At 51.2% G+C, this 13,414-nt stretch overlaps 4 protein-coding genes across 4 annotated transcripts; 2 read left to right on the plus strand and 2 right to left on the minus strand.

The window, feature by feature from the left end:
- Positions 1 to 182: 182 nt before the first annotated feature.
- Positions 183 to 497, minus strand: N7462_004198 (methionyl-tRNA synthetase; the record flags this gene model as incomplete). The annotated part of the gene is made up of 2 exons (XM_057075924.1): positions 183 to 340; positions 395 to 497. The coding sequence occupies 2 exons, from the start codon at positions 495 to 497 to the stop codon at positions 183 to 185; spliced, it is 261 nt and encodes an 86-aa protein (XP_056935429.1).
- Positions 498 to 3,631: 3,134 nt separating this feature from the next.
- N7462_004199 (putative C6 transcription factor) lies at positions 3,632 to 6,328 on the plus strand (the record flags this gene model as incomplete). Its single annotated transcript, XM_057075925.1, has 2 exons — positions 3,632 to 3,670; positions 3,866 to 6,328. The coding sequence occupies 2 exons, from the start codon at positions 3,632 to 3,634 to the stop codon at positions 6,326 to 6,328; spliced, it is 2,502 nt and encodes an 833-aa protein (XP_056935430.1).
- A 1,606-nt stretch (positions 6,329 to 7,934) lies between these two features.
- On the plus strand, positions 7,935 to 9,350 carry N7462_004200 (PAN domain-containing protein; the record flags this gene model as incomplete). The annotated part of the gene is made up of 1 exon (XM_057075926.1): positions 7,935 to 9,350. One exon carries the CDS (start codon positions 7,935 to 7,937, stop codon positions 9,348 to 9,350), a length of 1,416 nt encoding a protein of 471 aa, XP_056935431.1.
- A 752-nt stretch (positions 9,351 to 10,102) lies between these two features.
- N7462_004201 (putative MFS transporter) lies at positions 10,103 to 12,125 on the minus strand (the record flags this gene model as incomplete). The annotated part of the gene is made up of 8 exons (XM_057075927.1): positions 10,103 to 10,346; positions 10,401 to 10,614; positions 10,706 to 10,810; positions 10,877 to 10,912; positions 11,004 to 11,321; positions 11,413 to 11,582; positions 11,684 to 11,833; positions 11,932 to 12,125. 8 exons carry the CDS (start codon positions 12,123 to 12,125, stop codon positions 10,103 to 10,105), a joined length of 1,431 nt encoding a protein of 476 aa, XP_056935432.1.
- Between the last annotated feature and the right edge of the window lie 1,289 nt (positions 12,126 to 13,414).

A 13,414-nucleotide genomic window follows, 5' to 3' on the forward strand; every position in this document is an offset into this window, starting at 1 on the left:
CTAGCTGCAGGAGTCACATTGATCACCATAGGCCTCTGCGTAGCCACAGGATGGACACTCTCCTTGAATGAATCTATCTGCTAGGAAGGAATTCTGATCCTCGCAGTAAAGCTGAGTTGTCATATCCTCCTTTAAGAAACCATTTTGTTGGAGCTTAAGGAAGATTTCTGGGTGATCTCTGTCTATAGCTGAGTGGTAGTGCGACCGAAAGTATCGAAACTGATATTGAACCACTTGTAGACATCGGAATGTATAGCGTGATATTTATCGCAAAGTTCTTGTGGCGTGCACTTTTCAGTGAGAGCTCTTGCCTCAGAGGTTGTACCATATTCATCAGTGCCTATATGATTTAAATTAGTGCGAGAGATATCAATAGAGTCGCACAAGGCCAAACCTACCACATACATAGAGTGTGTTGTACCCGCGCTGTCTGCAGTATCTGGCAAAGACATCGGCGGATAGCGTAGACCCGATGAGATTTCCGAGGTGAGGAACATTGTTCACATAGGGAAGAGCACTTGTGATGAGAACATTACGTTCACCGGAGTCTGGGACATGAAAGGTAATCAGAGTAGATTTCTCCGATAAATTCTTAATTGAAGAAATGTCTCAGTGTTAGCGGGCTGGAAAGCAGAGAGGTTTTGGCAGCTGAACCGCGCAGATTCTGAGGATGACTCACTTGAGGGCTTACGGAATATAGTATAACTAACGTAAATCACTAGCTAGTCGGACACCCTACCGGCTACTACTTTTTAAAACACAATTTTTCCACCACAACACTAGATATCCATTCAATCTATCTACTAGGGCAATGACTAATCTTATGCCCTATATTACCGCATCCAGAACACCGAAAAACACGCCTAGTAGAAGGCTCAGCGCCCTTAAAGGGCTGCTGACTACCACTAGTCTCCTGTTGAATAGATTCAACACACGCTAGCAACGTTGTATTTATAGATATAGATTCACCGACCGTAGAACCTTGCTGCCTAGATATCTGCTGTTTGGACTGTGTGTACTTTTGACGCTTCTCCTCGTTAAATTGTCGTCAATCCCTAGCTTCCTGCGCTAGGAGCGCTCCGCTATAAATCGCTAATTAGTATTCTTTGATTAATCAATCTAGCGCACGCTCTATAGAGCTTCCTAGCGACCGCAAGCGCTTGCCTAGTAGAGCTTTGATAGATAATGCTTACTTGCTAAGCTACTTAATCGTATAAAGAGCTTTTCTAGCCATCGTAGGCCTATAATATCGCTTGTCTAACTATTTAGTAATATTTCAAATCGCTAGTTGCTAGGAAGGTTATCGAACTAGCTAGTTATATAAATCTTTCCTTGAATATTATATTTAGCGGAAGCGAGAACCCGGTTGCTGATATAGATTTAATAGCTATTACCTACTCCCGATTCCCTAGTTATAATATTTAAAGGAAAGTTTGATTATAGGAATGCAAGAATCCTGGAATATCAAGGTGGAGATTGTAAGACAAATCAAGCGATTGCATATCGTGGCAAGTATCCGTACCTTGCTCATGATACCTGCCTGTATCTATCAGGAAGATATCTAAAGATATTCATTCCGTTAGGAATGAATCCTTCCGGGGTCTGGCCTACATGCACCGCCACTCACGATCATTATGAATAGGCGATATCGATAGGGAGTACTGCTAGGGAGGGCCCTAGAGCCAGGCTACTTTGACCTCTATCCGTGAACACACAACTTTCCCATGGGATCTGTTGTGATTCAGGCATCAGAAACGAATCGGATGCTGCATCATTCATTAGCTGGGCAGGGGGTTGGGATGTGGGGACCATCGCAATTCTCCTAGAATCGGATGCTTCCTTCTGACCCGAGAACGAAATCCGGAGTACGCAGAGGTAGGCCATGCTGGAGGTCAAATTCAGGGAGGAATTGGAAATTTGGAGACACTGGAGGGTCCAAAGGGAAGATAGGGAGGGGGGAGGAAGCATTTCAATTAGCGATAGGCGCACGATGGATCGCCCGGACGATGACGGAATTCTTGTGTGATCACTGTCCTGGACGCAATCAGATTGAACTTGATTAGTGAAGGGACCAATGGAGGGACCAGGAGACGAAACTATTTACATAGTGGGTTTCTGAGATCTCCGTACATACTTCTTCGAGGGACCGATGCATTTACTGTAGTGTGTGCTTTGGCCCCGGGGAAAAAGTCTTATCCCCGTCGCACCCGCTAAAATTAAACTTGGGTCTGCGACACACGTCCTCGGCTACATCCCGAGTGGGGGAGCAATGGAGCAATTATTTGGATTCCTGGTCTTATTGCATCGAGTCTCGCTGTCTCTAGTCCCAATGGCCGAGGAAATATATAGGCGTGGATGACCAGAGCCACTTTGCTTTACCGCGCCTGGGGAAAGAGCGGCATCGATTCCGTCAGCGGCCGGAGTCCTTTCCGAAAAGCCAGGGTACCGTCGAACCAGATGCTCCTATCATGTAGGGTGAGACCGGAGGGCGATCGGGTTGTCGCCCGTGGAGAATCGGGATGCCGGGTCCGAAAGGGTGCTGGCCCGTCCTGCTGTGAACACAGCCCCGGAACACGGGATCGCGTGCTGTTTTTAGGTTCCTACACTCCGTCCTCAGCACTCAGCACGGAGCATGAAGTACGCGTGATGTCTCAGTCGACTTGGAATGACATCGTGGGATTGTGGGGCAAGAGAATTGGATATCAGGCTCGATCACGTACGGAGGAGGGAAAGGTCATGGAGGACAATTCAAAGAAGGGGAAATGAACAGACAGCACCTAAAGATTTGCAGGCTCCGACCGTCGGTAGATGCAAACTAGGCTAATGTATTTGATAGAATCACTGTCTCTATCTGAAGGGCCAGACAGAATGGCCTGTATAGATCGGATTGCTGGACAAACTTCAAGGTAGAGACCCCATCGATTCACCTGTGATGACGATGACGACCTCGTACATGGATCTATATGGGGATTGTCCCTTATTGACAAGAAGCTCTCGGAAGCTCTGAGAAGCTCTCCTAGCTGACTAGATTGTCGAATTCCCATAATATATTCGAGAATATCGAGACCTATACATAGATCCCATAGATCCTGACGTTCCCGTTGCCGCCTTCCCACACCTTCGCTTGTCATCGTGGGGACGTGGGGAACCCCGATTAGCCGGCAACTCCCTAACATTCCCTTGGGAACACGCTCGCTCAGGAAACAGACGCTCAGCCCGAAACCTTGGTCGCCACGCACTCAGCCTCCTCTCTTTCTCTCTCCTCTCTCCTCTTTCCCGATCTTCTTGATATTCTCAAAAGGAGGGCCCCCAACTCAGAGTGGATGCGACTCTCTAGTGGTTGACTAAGCTGTCCTGATCGCCTCTGTTGCGTAATCCACCGTCTTTCCGATTGCGTCTCGGCCTTTCTTTTATACCTGGACATGCATCGCGAGCCTCTGGTTCTGCACGATTGCTATTGCTGGACAACCCCTTGAATTGTTGTTTCTGTTCCCCACCGATTGCCAGTCGGTTGCCAGCGAACGCTCGAGCGCATCGCAAGAGCGTCACCACTGGGTTCACCGGGCTCTTCCGCCTCTCCTCCAGCCGGGTCGCTTCATGGCATGCCATCCTGCCCCATCTAACCCTCTCTATGGATGAGGGCTCGGACAAGGCCCCTCGGCGGAAGAGGGTATCCAGAGCCTGCGATCGGTGTCGCAGTAAGAAGGTGAATCGAACCCCTGTCTGGCGCATGTTGAGCTATCCAGCTCTTGAGCGTGGATTGAGCTGTCGCCCCCTCCCCCTCAAGTTTACAAGCTGACCCGCGCCCCTCCGAATCCATTAGGATAAATGCGATGGGATACGTCCCACTTGCTCCGCATGTCAGGCTTCAGGCCAACCCTGTTCCTACGACCCCCACGCGAAGAAGCGTGGTCTGCCCGAGGGCTATGTGCGCGGATTGGAGAAATTATGGGCGCTCTCGGTCTGTAATATCGACGGGTTCGAAGATACCATGCTGGCCATGTTGGGAACCACCGCCGAATCCGCTAGCCGACGGGAGAAACTGATGTCCGTGTGGTCGGACGACAGCGCCTCGGAGAGCCTACATGAAACATGGAAGACTAGCCGATTATATAGCGCCTTGGAGAAGATGCTCTCGAATTCCGAGTCCTCCCCGACCGTGCCAGGCAAACGATCGCGCAACCCGAATGACGAAAAACTAGACGGCCCTGGCCAATGGGGATTCCGAGTCGCTAGAGACTCAACACCGCTTGGTGCGGACGCGCCACGTATTGTCGGTCCTGTAATGGCGTCGCCGAGCACCAAACGGGCCCGAATGTCACAGGCATCGGACAGCCGATCAACCTCACAACCCACCAATGGCACCCGGGCACTACAGCTGCCGCCCCAAACATCGCAACTCCTTGATATCTATTTCGCGACCACCCATTCCTGGTTTCCTGTCGTCGCCAAGCATAACATCCTGCGCGCCTCGTATCTCTATGCCAATGCCCCCTTCTCCGTTGCGACCACTTCGCCAGGATCGGGAGATCATGCGGCCCTGTGGGCGATTCTGAGCTATACTATCACACAGTCCCGAGCGGACACCCGCGCCAATCCAGTGGGTGCTGTCTCGTTGGCAAAGGAGTACTATGCGGTTTCTCGAAATTTGATCCCATCCGAGAAGGAACGTTACGAACTGGGCCATATTCAGGCATTACTGCTGCTGACGCTGGTGAACACGGGCCTGGAGGATTGGACGGCGGCATGGCTGCTGAGTGGCCAAGCAGTACGAATGGCTATTGCTATGGGTCTGGATACCTTCGCTGATACCCGACGTTCTGATGAACTTCGACAGGGGCAGGCGGTCTTCCTGGGGTGTTTTGTGATCGATTCGTTACTGTCCTTCCGCCTCTCACGATGCCCAGCGATGTCGCCGAATGATCTTGCCAACGTGGGCCTTCTGGAAGAGGATGGGCTGGAAGAGTGGAATTCATGGGTAGACGTCCTGCCCCCAGCCGGTGTTTCGCATGGCAAGAATGCGCCACGCCGAGGCCCGTTACTCGCCTTAAGCTGCTTCAATCGGCTGGTGGAACTGGCCAGCGTTCTCAACAAGACGGCAAGGAGCCTATCCATGGGGTACAAAGCCGCCACATTTGCACAACAGCTGGTGCTCGATCTGAAACAGTGGGATGATGGCTTGCCTCTGGGGTGTCGTTTAATTGGACCCGAGAGTATCTACCCCGAACGGCACTCGGCTTTGCTGCCGCACCAGAGCTATCTGGGATTGACCTACGTGGCCACTCTCCTCTGGCTTTACCTACGTCTCATTCCTGGTGAGCAGGGATTACATCGATCGCAACGCCCAGCGACAGAAGGGGCGAAGAAGCTGCTCTATCGCGGACTTTCGATGATCTCCCAGCACCTGGAAAACTTTCCTATGTGTGGATTACCTCCAATTTTTGAATTCGGCTTGCGCACTATTTCTGAGCAGGCCTTCTCATTGCGACAGGCTGTGGAATCGTCCGATACATTCCCCTTCACCCGGTGGGCGGAGGAGTTCCGACAGAAAACAACTGCGTTGACAACGACCTGGCCAGTATACGGCTCGTTGATCTCCGCGATGGATCGTTGGCAGCAGCCTGGCGGTTTCCCAGAAATTCCACTCCAGCCGTACCCTGGTAGTTCGGCTCCCCCTATGATTCCCGGAGCAGCACCTCTACTAGGCACTAGGCACGGCCCTAGTGTCCCTGATGCGGTTCCTCCTCACGACCAAGGCACCTATGCCTCATCAATTCTCGGGATAAGCATTCCGGTGGACGCACAGTCCATGACACCGAAGGACACAATTATGGAGAATACTGAGATGTCCATTCGGGACGCGGCTTTGCAGCAGCCCATCAGTGCCCACCCGATGATTCCGGACCAAACTGCTCCACGCAGCGGACCCGACACAATATATCCATCAGGGGGTGGTCATCCACAACCTCAAACCCCCGACTCGTCGGCTTCCAATCCTATGATGGCAGGGAAGCCTCCCACGAGCGATCGATCAGTTCCTGCAGGAGATCCCATGGGATTCAGTTCCGCAGGTACAGGCGATCTTGATGCGATTTTTAAAGACCTGGCCTACCTGGATACCACCGAGTGGTCGAACAACCGTGAGGCTGGACTCAAAGACTTTGGATTCATGGATGACAGTACGTTTCAAGCCTTTTGTCATGATCCGGATCGGTTAGTGGGCTCTCAACCTCTGGTGCATCCGCCATCAATCGCCGATATTTGGCCACCGCCTGGATTCTTCCCTGAAACTTTCCAAGAAGTCCCGGAGAAGACAAGGAACGGATGAAGCATAGGTCTCGTATTTTTTTTCAATGCTCGAATCGAGACGATTTGTCAGACTGACAGGTCCCTCCTGTCAGTCCGAGTAAGCACCGCCCGGGCCCACATTGTCTCACTTGTTTCAAAGGAAGAGTCAAGCGGCAAGGAGATGTAAGAACCTACTTTGGACTTTGCTTTCGTCTATACGGAGCAGTCGGATCTCAGCTAATCTCCCTCCCACCGTCATCTCCAAAGACAGAAGACTTTCTTCGCTCTCTACCATAACACCTGGCGAGGGTGCATTGCGTCATATCTGACAATGGAGGCCTTCCTCTGGCCCGTCCGGTGTCGCCGCTAATCCAGGGGGATTTTCCCTATTTCCTTCCTCAACGAGGGATCATCCTCGATTGACCTTGGAAAGGGCGATCTTTCTGAAGCACCTCATCGATCTCCTAGATGATGTATACCCTCCCAATGATGCACTGTATACCCGCACGCAAGGGTCCATACCCCATCCTGTGCTCCTGTTTCCAAAAAAGTTGATAGTTCTGAATAATTGAAAAAAAAAGATTCCGAGGACACTTCCTCGTCATATATTTCTTCTGGACATGTCTGTAAGAGTTGCCATTCAGGTAGTATAAGTATAAAACTTGGGCATTCTTAAACAACCTCAATTGATGCAAACATGCCCTTCCCTTTTACTGAAGGACGCGCAGCCACGTGACCATGGATGCCTATTAATGCCCAAGTATGCAGGCAGCATAGTCTCGTGATCGGCGATCCACATTTCATTGGTGTCCTTAAATCCTGAAACTTGGAGCAGTTCACCAATCACCGTTTCTGGGACTCCATGGCAACCCCATCCCCAGTTGTGCGTCATTGCTGCAGACCCTCAACTATCTCCCCATTTCTGAAGCCTGCAGCTTGCAAATTTTACAAATTTTGCAAAGCCTGAGGTTGGCACGGACCGTAGTCCCCGTTTGCAGGCACCAGCGAGAAATAAGATGACGGCCCCCGTCCCTGAGCCCGCTTCGGGCGATCGCTGAGCCACTTTCTCCTGAACCCAACTCCACATTCACGTCCACCAGTCGATCCCTTTCCTCCTCTTGACGCAAAACCCGGCAACCGATGACGCCGACCCGTGGGGCCTGCGGGCTCGCGAAACTACCGCCCACAGCCTCGTTGGTTGATGGCCCGCGTGGTCGATGATCCAACCCCCATGCACCCCCGGCGGTAAGCCTATCACTTTCTCGCTACAGACAGGTTGACCGAATCATAGGTGCTTGTGCTGCCCAGCCCATGGATCATCGTTCGTGAGACTATGGGGTTCGAACAATCCCGTTTGCGTTCATCTCTCAAGTCGATCACGGTCCGCCATCCCCTGTCCCTTTTCTACACGTTTCATCAAGCGCCGTTGCTGCTTCTCTTCACTCCCGCTGCTGCCACGGCCTGATTTTCTTTCTTCAACTGCTATCTCTTTGTAGCTGGATCCGGCGGCTACTGATCCATGGCTGCTGGTCTCTCTTTCTCGACATTCCTTTCTCGGTATTGATAATCATACCCTCTTTTCACTTTTCGCGTTCTTTTCGATCTTTGTTCTTGACCTCTACCTTATCCCTTGTTGGTTGGTGACCATGTTAACCTCACCGCGACGATGGATCTTCATCGCTACGCCATTCATTACCTTGTTCCTCGTCTACCACTTCTTCCTCACTCCGAATACCACCCCGGTCGGCATCACTACCCAAGACGAATGGACGCTGTCTGAACAAGACCCGATCATGATGGAGGGGACTCGGCAGCAACTCGCCAACGGAAATAAGAATTCGAAGCCCAATCCCTCGGCGATTACGACCGAAGAAGATCGATGTGGACATATTCGGCGGGATATGGACGACGTCATGGTTATTTTGAAGACTGGTGCTACGGAAGCCCGCGAGAAAGTACCGGTGCAATTGCGTACCACCCTTCAATGTGTCCCGCACTACGCCATCTTCTCTGATTATGAAGAGACCATCAACGGCATACGCACCTATGACGTCTTGCAGAATGTCACTGAAGCCACCATATCAACGAAGCCCGAGTTCGAGTACTATCAGCATTTACAAGAAGTTGGCCGCGAGGGACTGACCGATGCGGATGTGGGAGATGACACCAACGGACCGTTCGGAAAGACCAACAACCCTGGGTGGAAATTAGATAAGTGGAAGTTTCTTCCCATGATTGATGGGGCGCTGGAGGTGCGACCGGACGCCAAATGGTACATCTTCATCGAGGCCGATACCTACATGGTGTGGCCGAACTTGGTAAATTGGCTGGCCCATCTCGATCACACTCGAAGCTACTACATAGGCAGTCCTATGCAGATTGGCGATGTCCTTTTCGCCTATGGTGGAGCTGGTATCATCATGTCCAGCCAGGCAATGCATCGTCTTCATAGTCATCGGGCGAAACACCTGGAGGACCTGGAGGAGATGACGGCCCAAGAATGGGCAGGAGACTGTGCCCTGTCCAAGGCCCTCGAGGAAATTCACATCCCACTGACTTGGGCTTGGCCCATGATGATGATCTCTCGACCTACGGAGATTGACCATTTTTCTGAAGCTTATGGCCGCCAGCCTTGGTGCTATCCTGCTGTCTCGTATCACCACATGACCCCACGTGATATTGAAGAGATGTGGCAGTTTGACCGAGGATGGTTCAAGAGCGGCAAGAATGCTCTCCTACTCCACGCAGATGTTTACCGTGAAATGATTCATAATGGATCGCTAGCCAAACGTGAGGATTGGGATAACCTGTCACCGGCCATAATTGACTTTGACCCGCCTACCACCCCATCTGCCGATGCCTGCTCAGACGCCTGCTCGCAAAACTCCGAATGTTTGCAGTTCTCGTACAATCATGGGGAAAAGACCTGCAAACATGCATCCACCACCTTTGGCGGTGTTGCCACGAACGGCACTTATTCAGGCTGGATGACCCACCGCGTCCAGCGACTGTTGAAGAACTTCCAATCATCATGCCCGGAAGTGCAGTATATTTTTAACTGATTTGATCTTGTTTACGTTGGGGTGAGCCATTGAACCCGCCTACCCCTCCACTTTCTTTCTTTCACCGCTTGTATATATATACCCTTCGTGCACATACTTTTGCATCTCGTATCGTTGGTTGATCGAGATCATTGGCGAGGCGTTATGTTGGAGGACTTATTCGCTCGTTTCAATTGTTATTTTTTGGTTTGCCATGTCTGCTGCGCAGACGACATTATTCTAGGCGTCTACTGACCCCTTATTGCACTCGCTTGCATATTCCCACCGGGAGTGACTGCTACTATCTCGTTACCGTGAAGACTAAGAAGTGTGCTTTGAACGCTTGTCTCTGAGCATAGCACACTATTTATGAAAAGAAAATTATAGTTCATTCTATATATTATTTTGTATGTCGTACTTTGGAACCCGTCTCTGTTAGATGTATACAGACAGTTTGCACCCAGAGAGTCATGGATCTCGTCCAATTCGAGCAACCGGGAAAATTGAAGCTCGCAGCATCCAGAAAGGGAGTGGTGAGATATGCCGCAGCTTGTCAAGCCACCTTTGACGTGTCTATATTCCAGTATATTTAAATATGTAGATAGGAGGGTGAGGCTGTGTATATGTAGGCACAATAAAAAATATATGCAGAAATTGAATCGATATTACAGTTCCAAATTGACCAAAACTTCCTGGTGGTCTCTCGCAAACATTGCAGCCATCTCTTAGCTCATCCTCAACCGTTTTTGGGATGGGAATATTCTCTCCGGATCTCAGGCTGCGCCGACGGTCCGCTTGCGCCGCTCTCGCAGCAACACCGGCACGATGGTCAGAATGACCGAGACACTGACGACGATGGCCTGAATACCAAACACCAGACCTAAACCGTTGCGCGTAATCCAGGCCGGCTGGAAGTAGCCGACAGCGAAGCCACCGCAGGTACGCCACATGTTCAAAATCGCAGAAACTACTGTCGACTGCTCCGGGTACTTCTCCAGGGCGTAAGCCGTGATGGCGCTGTGAATCGTCAGCGGATTCATTCTCATATTGCCTCTGAAGGGCATGACTTACACAATGGTCCCCACCATGCCGATATTCACCATGATCCAGCCAAATGCAATACCGATCCAGTGCTTGGCAAAGTTCATCGTCAGGCCATAGGTCAACAGACCGCAGACCATGCTGCTGATCGGGAACCAGACTCCGTGTAGTCGGTATTCCGTCCACCAGTTGTGGTGGTGGCGGCGGTAGATCCATTTATTGAAGAAATAGCCGACAAGCCAGCCTGAAAAGAATCAGTATACGGATCAGACAGACATCAACGACCGCAATCCACAATCGGCAGAAAGCGGATTGACGGATGGGGGCAAATTTACCGCAGAGCGCACCGATGACGCCGGCAAAACGCATGGACGATGCCTGGATAGTGTCGAAGTTGTAAGGCGGGCTATGCAGGAACGAGTCGATAGTGGTAGTGATGCCTGATGTAGGTCAGCCTTGTGTGCTTGGAACATTGCAACAAATGCCACCAATCCCGGCCAACTTACCAATCGGCCAAGTGAAGGTGACGAGAATGGCGATTCCTGCATGCGTGTTTGGTCAGCCTAGTCCCTGCGAGAGAAAAAATGACCAAAAAGTGAACACTATATCGTGCCAAAGGGCGCGGGGGCTCACCGGTCATAAGCAACGGAAACTTGAACACATAGACAATCATGATCTTGCACCAGTACCCGAGCGTGGATAGCTTGGGCAGTTTTGTGTTGCCAACGCCAAAGTACGATCCCAGGCGCGAAGTCGGAGCCTTATTGGGAGCATAGTAGGTCTCGGCCCCGAAAAGCAGCACCATGAAGGTGGATAGGCCATAGATCGCCGTGAGCACGCCGAAGGAGTCCCGCCAGTTGGTGCCGGCACCGATGTAGCCTGCAATGGCCGGGCCTAAGAAAGGACCGACCATGAAGGTGGTGCCCCAGATGTTGATCATGCGAGGCCATTCTTGATTAGAAATGACAAGTTAGCCTGACGGACAAACCGGGACTCTTTCTCAGACGAATCATTTTGGCATCACGATAATAGGAGGACCTACCTTCCGGGTTATACATGTCATGGATGATGGGCAGGCCAATGACCTGAGGTACCGTGCCAAACAGGCCCTGCAGTGAGCGAAAGGCCGTGAAAGTCGAATAGTTGTGAGACAGCGTGGCACCGAGCACCATAAACATGGTGAGAACCTGCGGCCAGATCCAGATGGGGAATCTAGATCGACATCGATTTGGTCAGCGGAGATGGGCTCTCAGGCGATCTTCATTCGGATCTTGTTGAGCCTCCGGAGACTATATATCCTCCATTCGACGTACCGGCCATAAGCCTCAATCAACGGCACCGCAAACATGCCACCAAATCCTTGTAGCAGAATGCCATAATTCATACTCGTGGCAGAGTGATTCACCGTGATACCCCAATCCAAGGCTTGTGGAGTGACCAAGGTCCCACCCCAAACCATTGCTCTAGAGTAGAAATACCGATTAGTTTCAATTCGGAGACAACGGATTCCAGGCTCTAAAATGTAAACCATGTCTACACTTCAGGCTCGGGCCATGCATACCCATCTGCCAGCAGGGAGCTGCCCATGAGGGACACGAATAACAGTGTCTTCCGCGTTGAGCTCCAGTTCCGTGGATTCTTCGGGTCTGTCGGGTCGGCATTCTTCAATTCGGGATCAGGAGTCTCTTGAGACCGGGTTGGGCTGGTTGCCTCGTCGATTTCACGCATCTGATCCTCGGCAGTGAGTTTCTCCATTGTGACCAAGTCTCCCTAGGCGGGATATGCTTGAGCGCGCAATGCTGCAAGGCGACGATGCGAAGAGATTTAAGAGAAGAACGAAACGGAATGAATGAAAATCAAACCCAAAATGCAAAACCCGATTATTATTATGATCCGATTGCGAGTTTATCTCAGCAAGGGGCAACAACGAAGATTTTATGTGATGGTTCGGTACTTGAACACATGGGCCAGGCCCCGATGGGTCTCGCGTGGCTTCTGTCGCGCAGACCAAGAGGCTTTCTGATAGAAATCCGAAAAGAACCAGTGACCCAGCTATCGGAAGAAAGGGGAAGAAAGAGAGGAAGTACGAAGTCAAAAAGGTTAAAAAGAGTTTACCAACAGGTCTCATTCCATCCACTCGGCGCTATCAGCGTGTCTGGGGATGATCCATCAAGCAGTAGCCACCAATTGGCGTGTTACCTACCCCTCTTTAGATTGGATATTTATTTTTGCTCTCACACCTCGCTTCAATTTCAAGACTCCGTCTCGGTGGTTAGCGTTTGGCTTTGAGACTTGTCCATGGCTCGGGGATTCCGAGTCGCAAGTCTAGACGCGGGATTCGTCCCTAGCTTAGTGCTATCTAGTGACTGGACGCTTGGATGAAGAGCGTTTCATTTTCAGTGGTCAAAGGTACGAAGAATTCCGTAGTCCATACAAACAGCTGTATACCCTGGCTCCATTTGGGGGCTAAATCCAAGTGCTCCCGCTTCCCACGTCTGCGCGGACATGTTGCGTACATCCCTGAAAGATCCCTGTCCAAATATTCTTGGCAACCGGTTTCGAGACTGTATGCCGGGCCTCTGGCCGAGAGGAATCAACAGGCTCTTCGCTTGAGGGCGTGGCGTTGCCAAATCCTTCGCGGAAGTGAATTTCGGCTGAGACAATGTCCATTGTGTGGCTATACTGAGGCTTCTCAGATTATCTCCACATAAGTACACAACCCCGGAGGATCAGCTCGAGTCCACTTCGGTCAATTTAGCGTGGACCGATTTGAGCAATGATCAAAGTAGCGCCGCCCAATGTCGGTGGGCCAGGATTTTGAAGGCTTGCGTGACCCGGCCCGCACCCATACCCCTTGCGCATCATGGCTGTATGATTCGTCGCATGGAAAATGCGGCACTACTGTAGTCTGCTTTTCATACGATTCATGCGTCGCGCGGGCCACAAAGAAGCCAAGTCGCGCTAAATACGGAATACGCTCAGGCGGACCCAATGGAGTTGGCGACGTGGGGACGGAGGGCTTGGTGGCATTCTAGTTTTCGGAT

The sequence above is a fragment of the Penicillium macrosclerotiorum genome (genome assembly GCF_028827735.1).
Source record: "Penicillium macrosclerotiorum strain IBT 26536 chromosome Unknown utg000003l_segment0_segment0, whole genome shotgun sequence".
NCBI classification, from domain to species: Eukaryota; Fungi; Ascomycota; class Eurotiomycetes; order Eurotiales; family Aspergillaceae; genus Penicillium; species Penicillium macrosclerotiorum.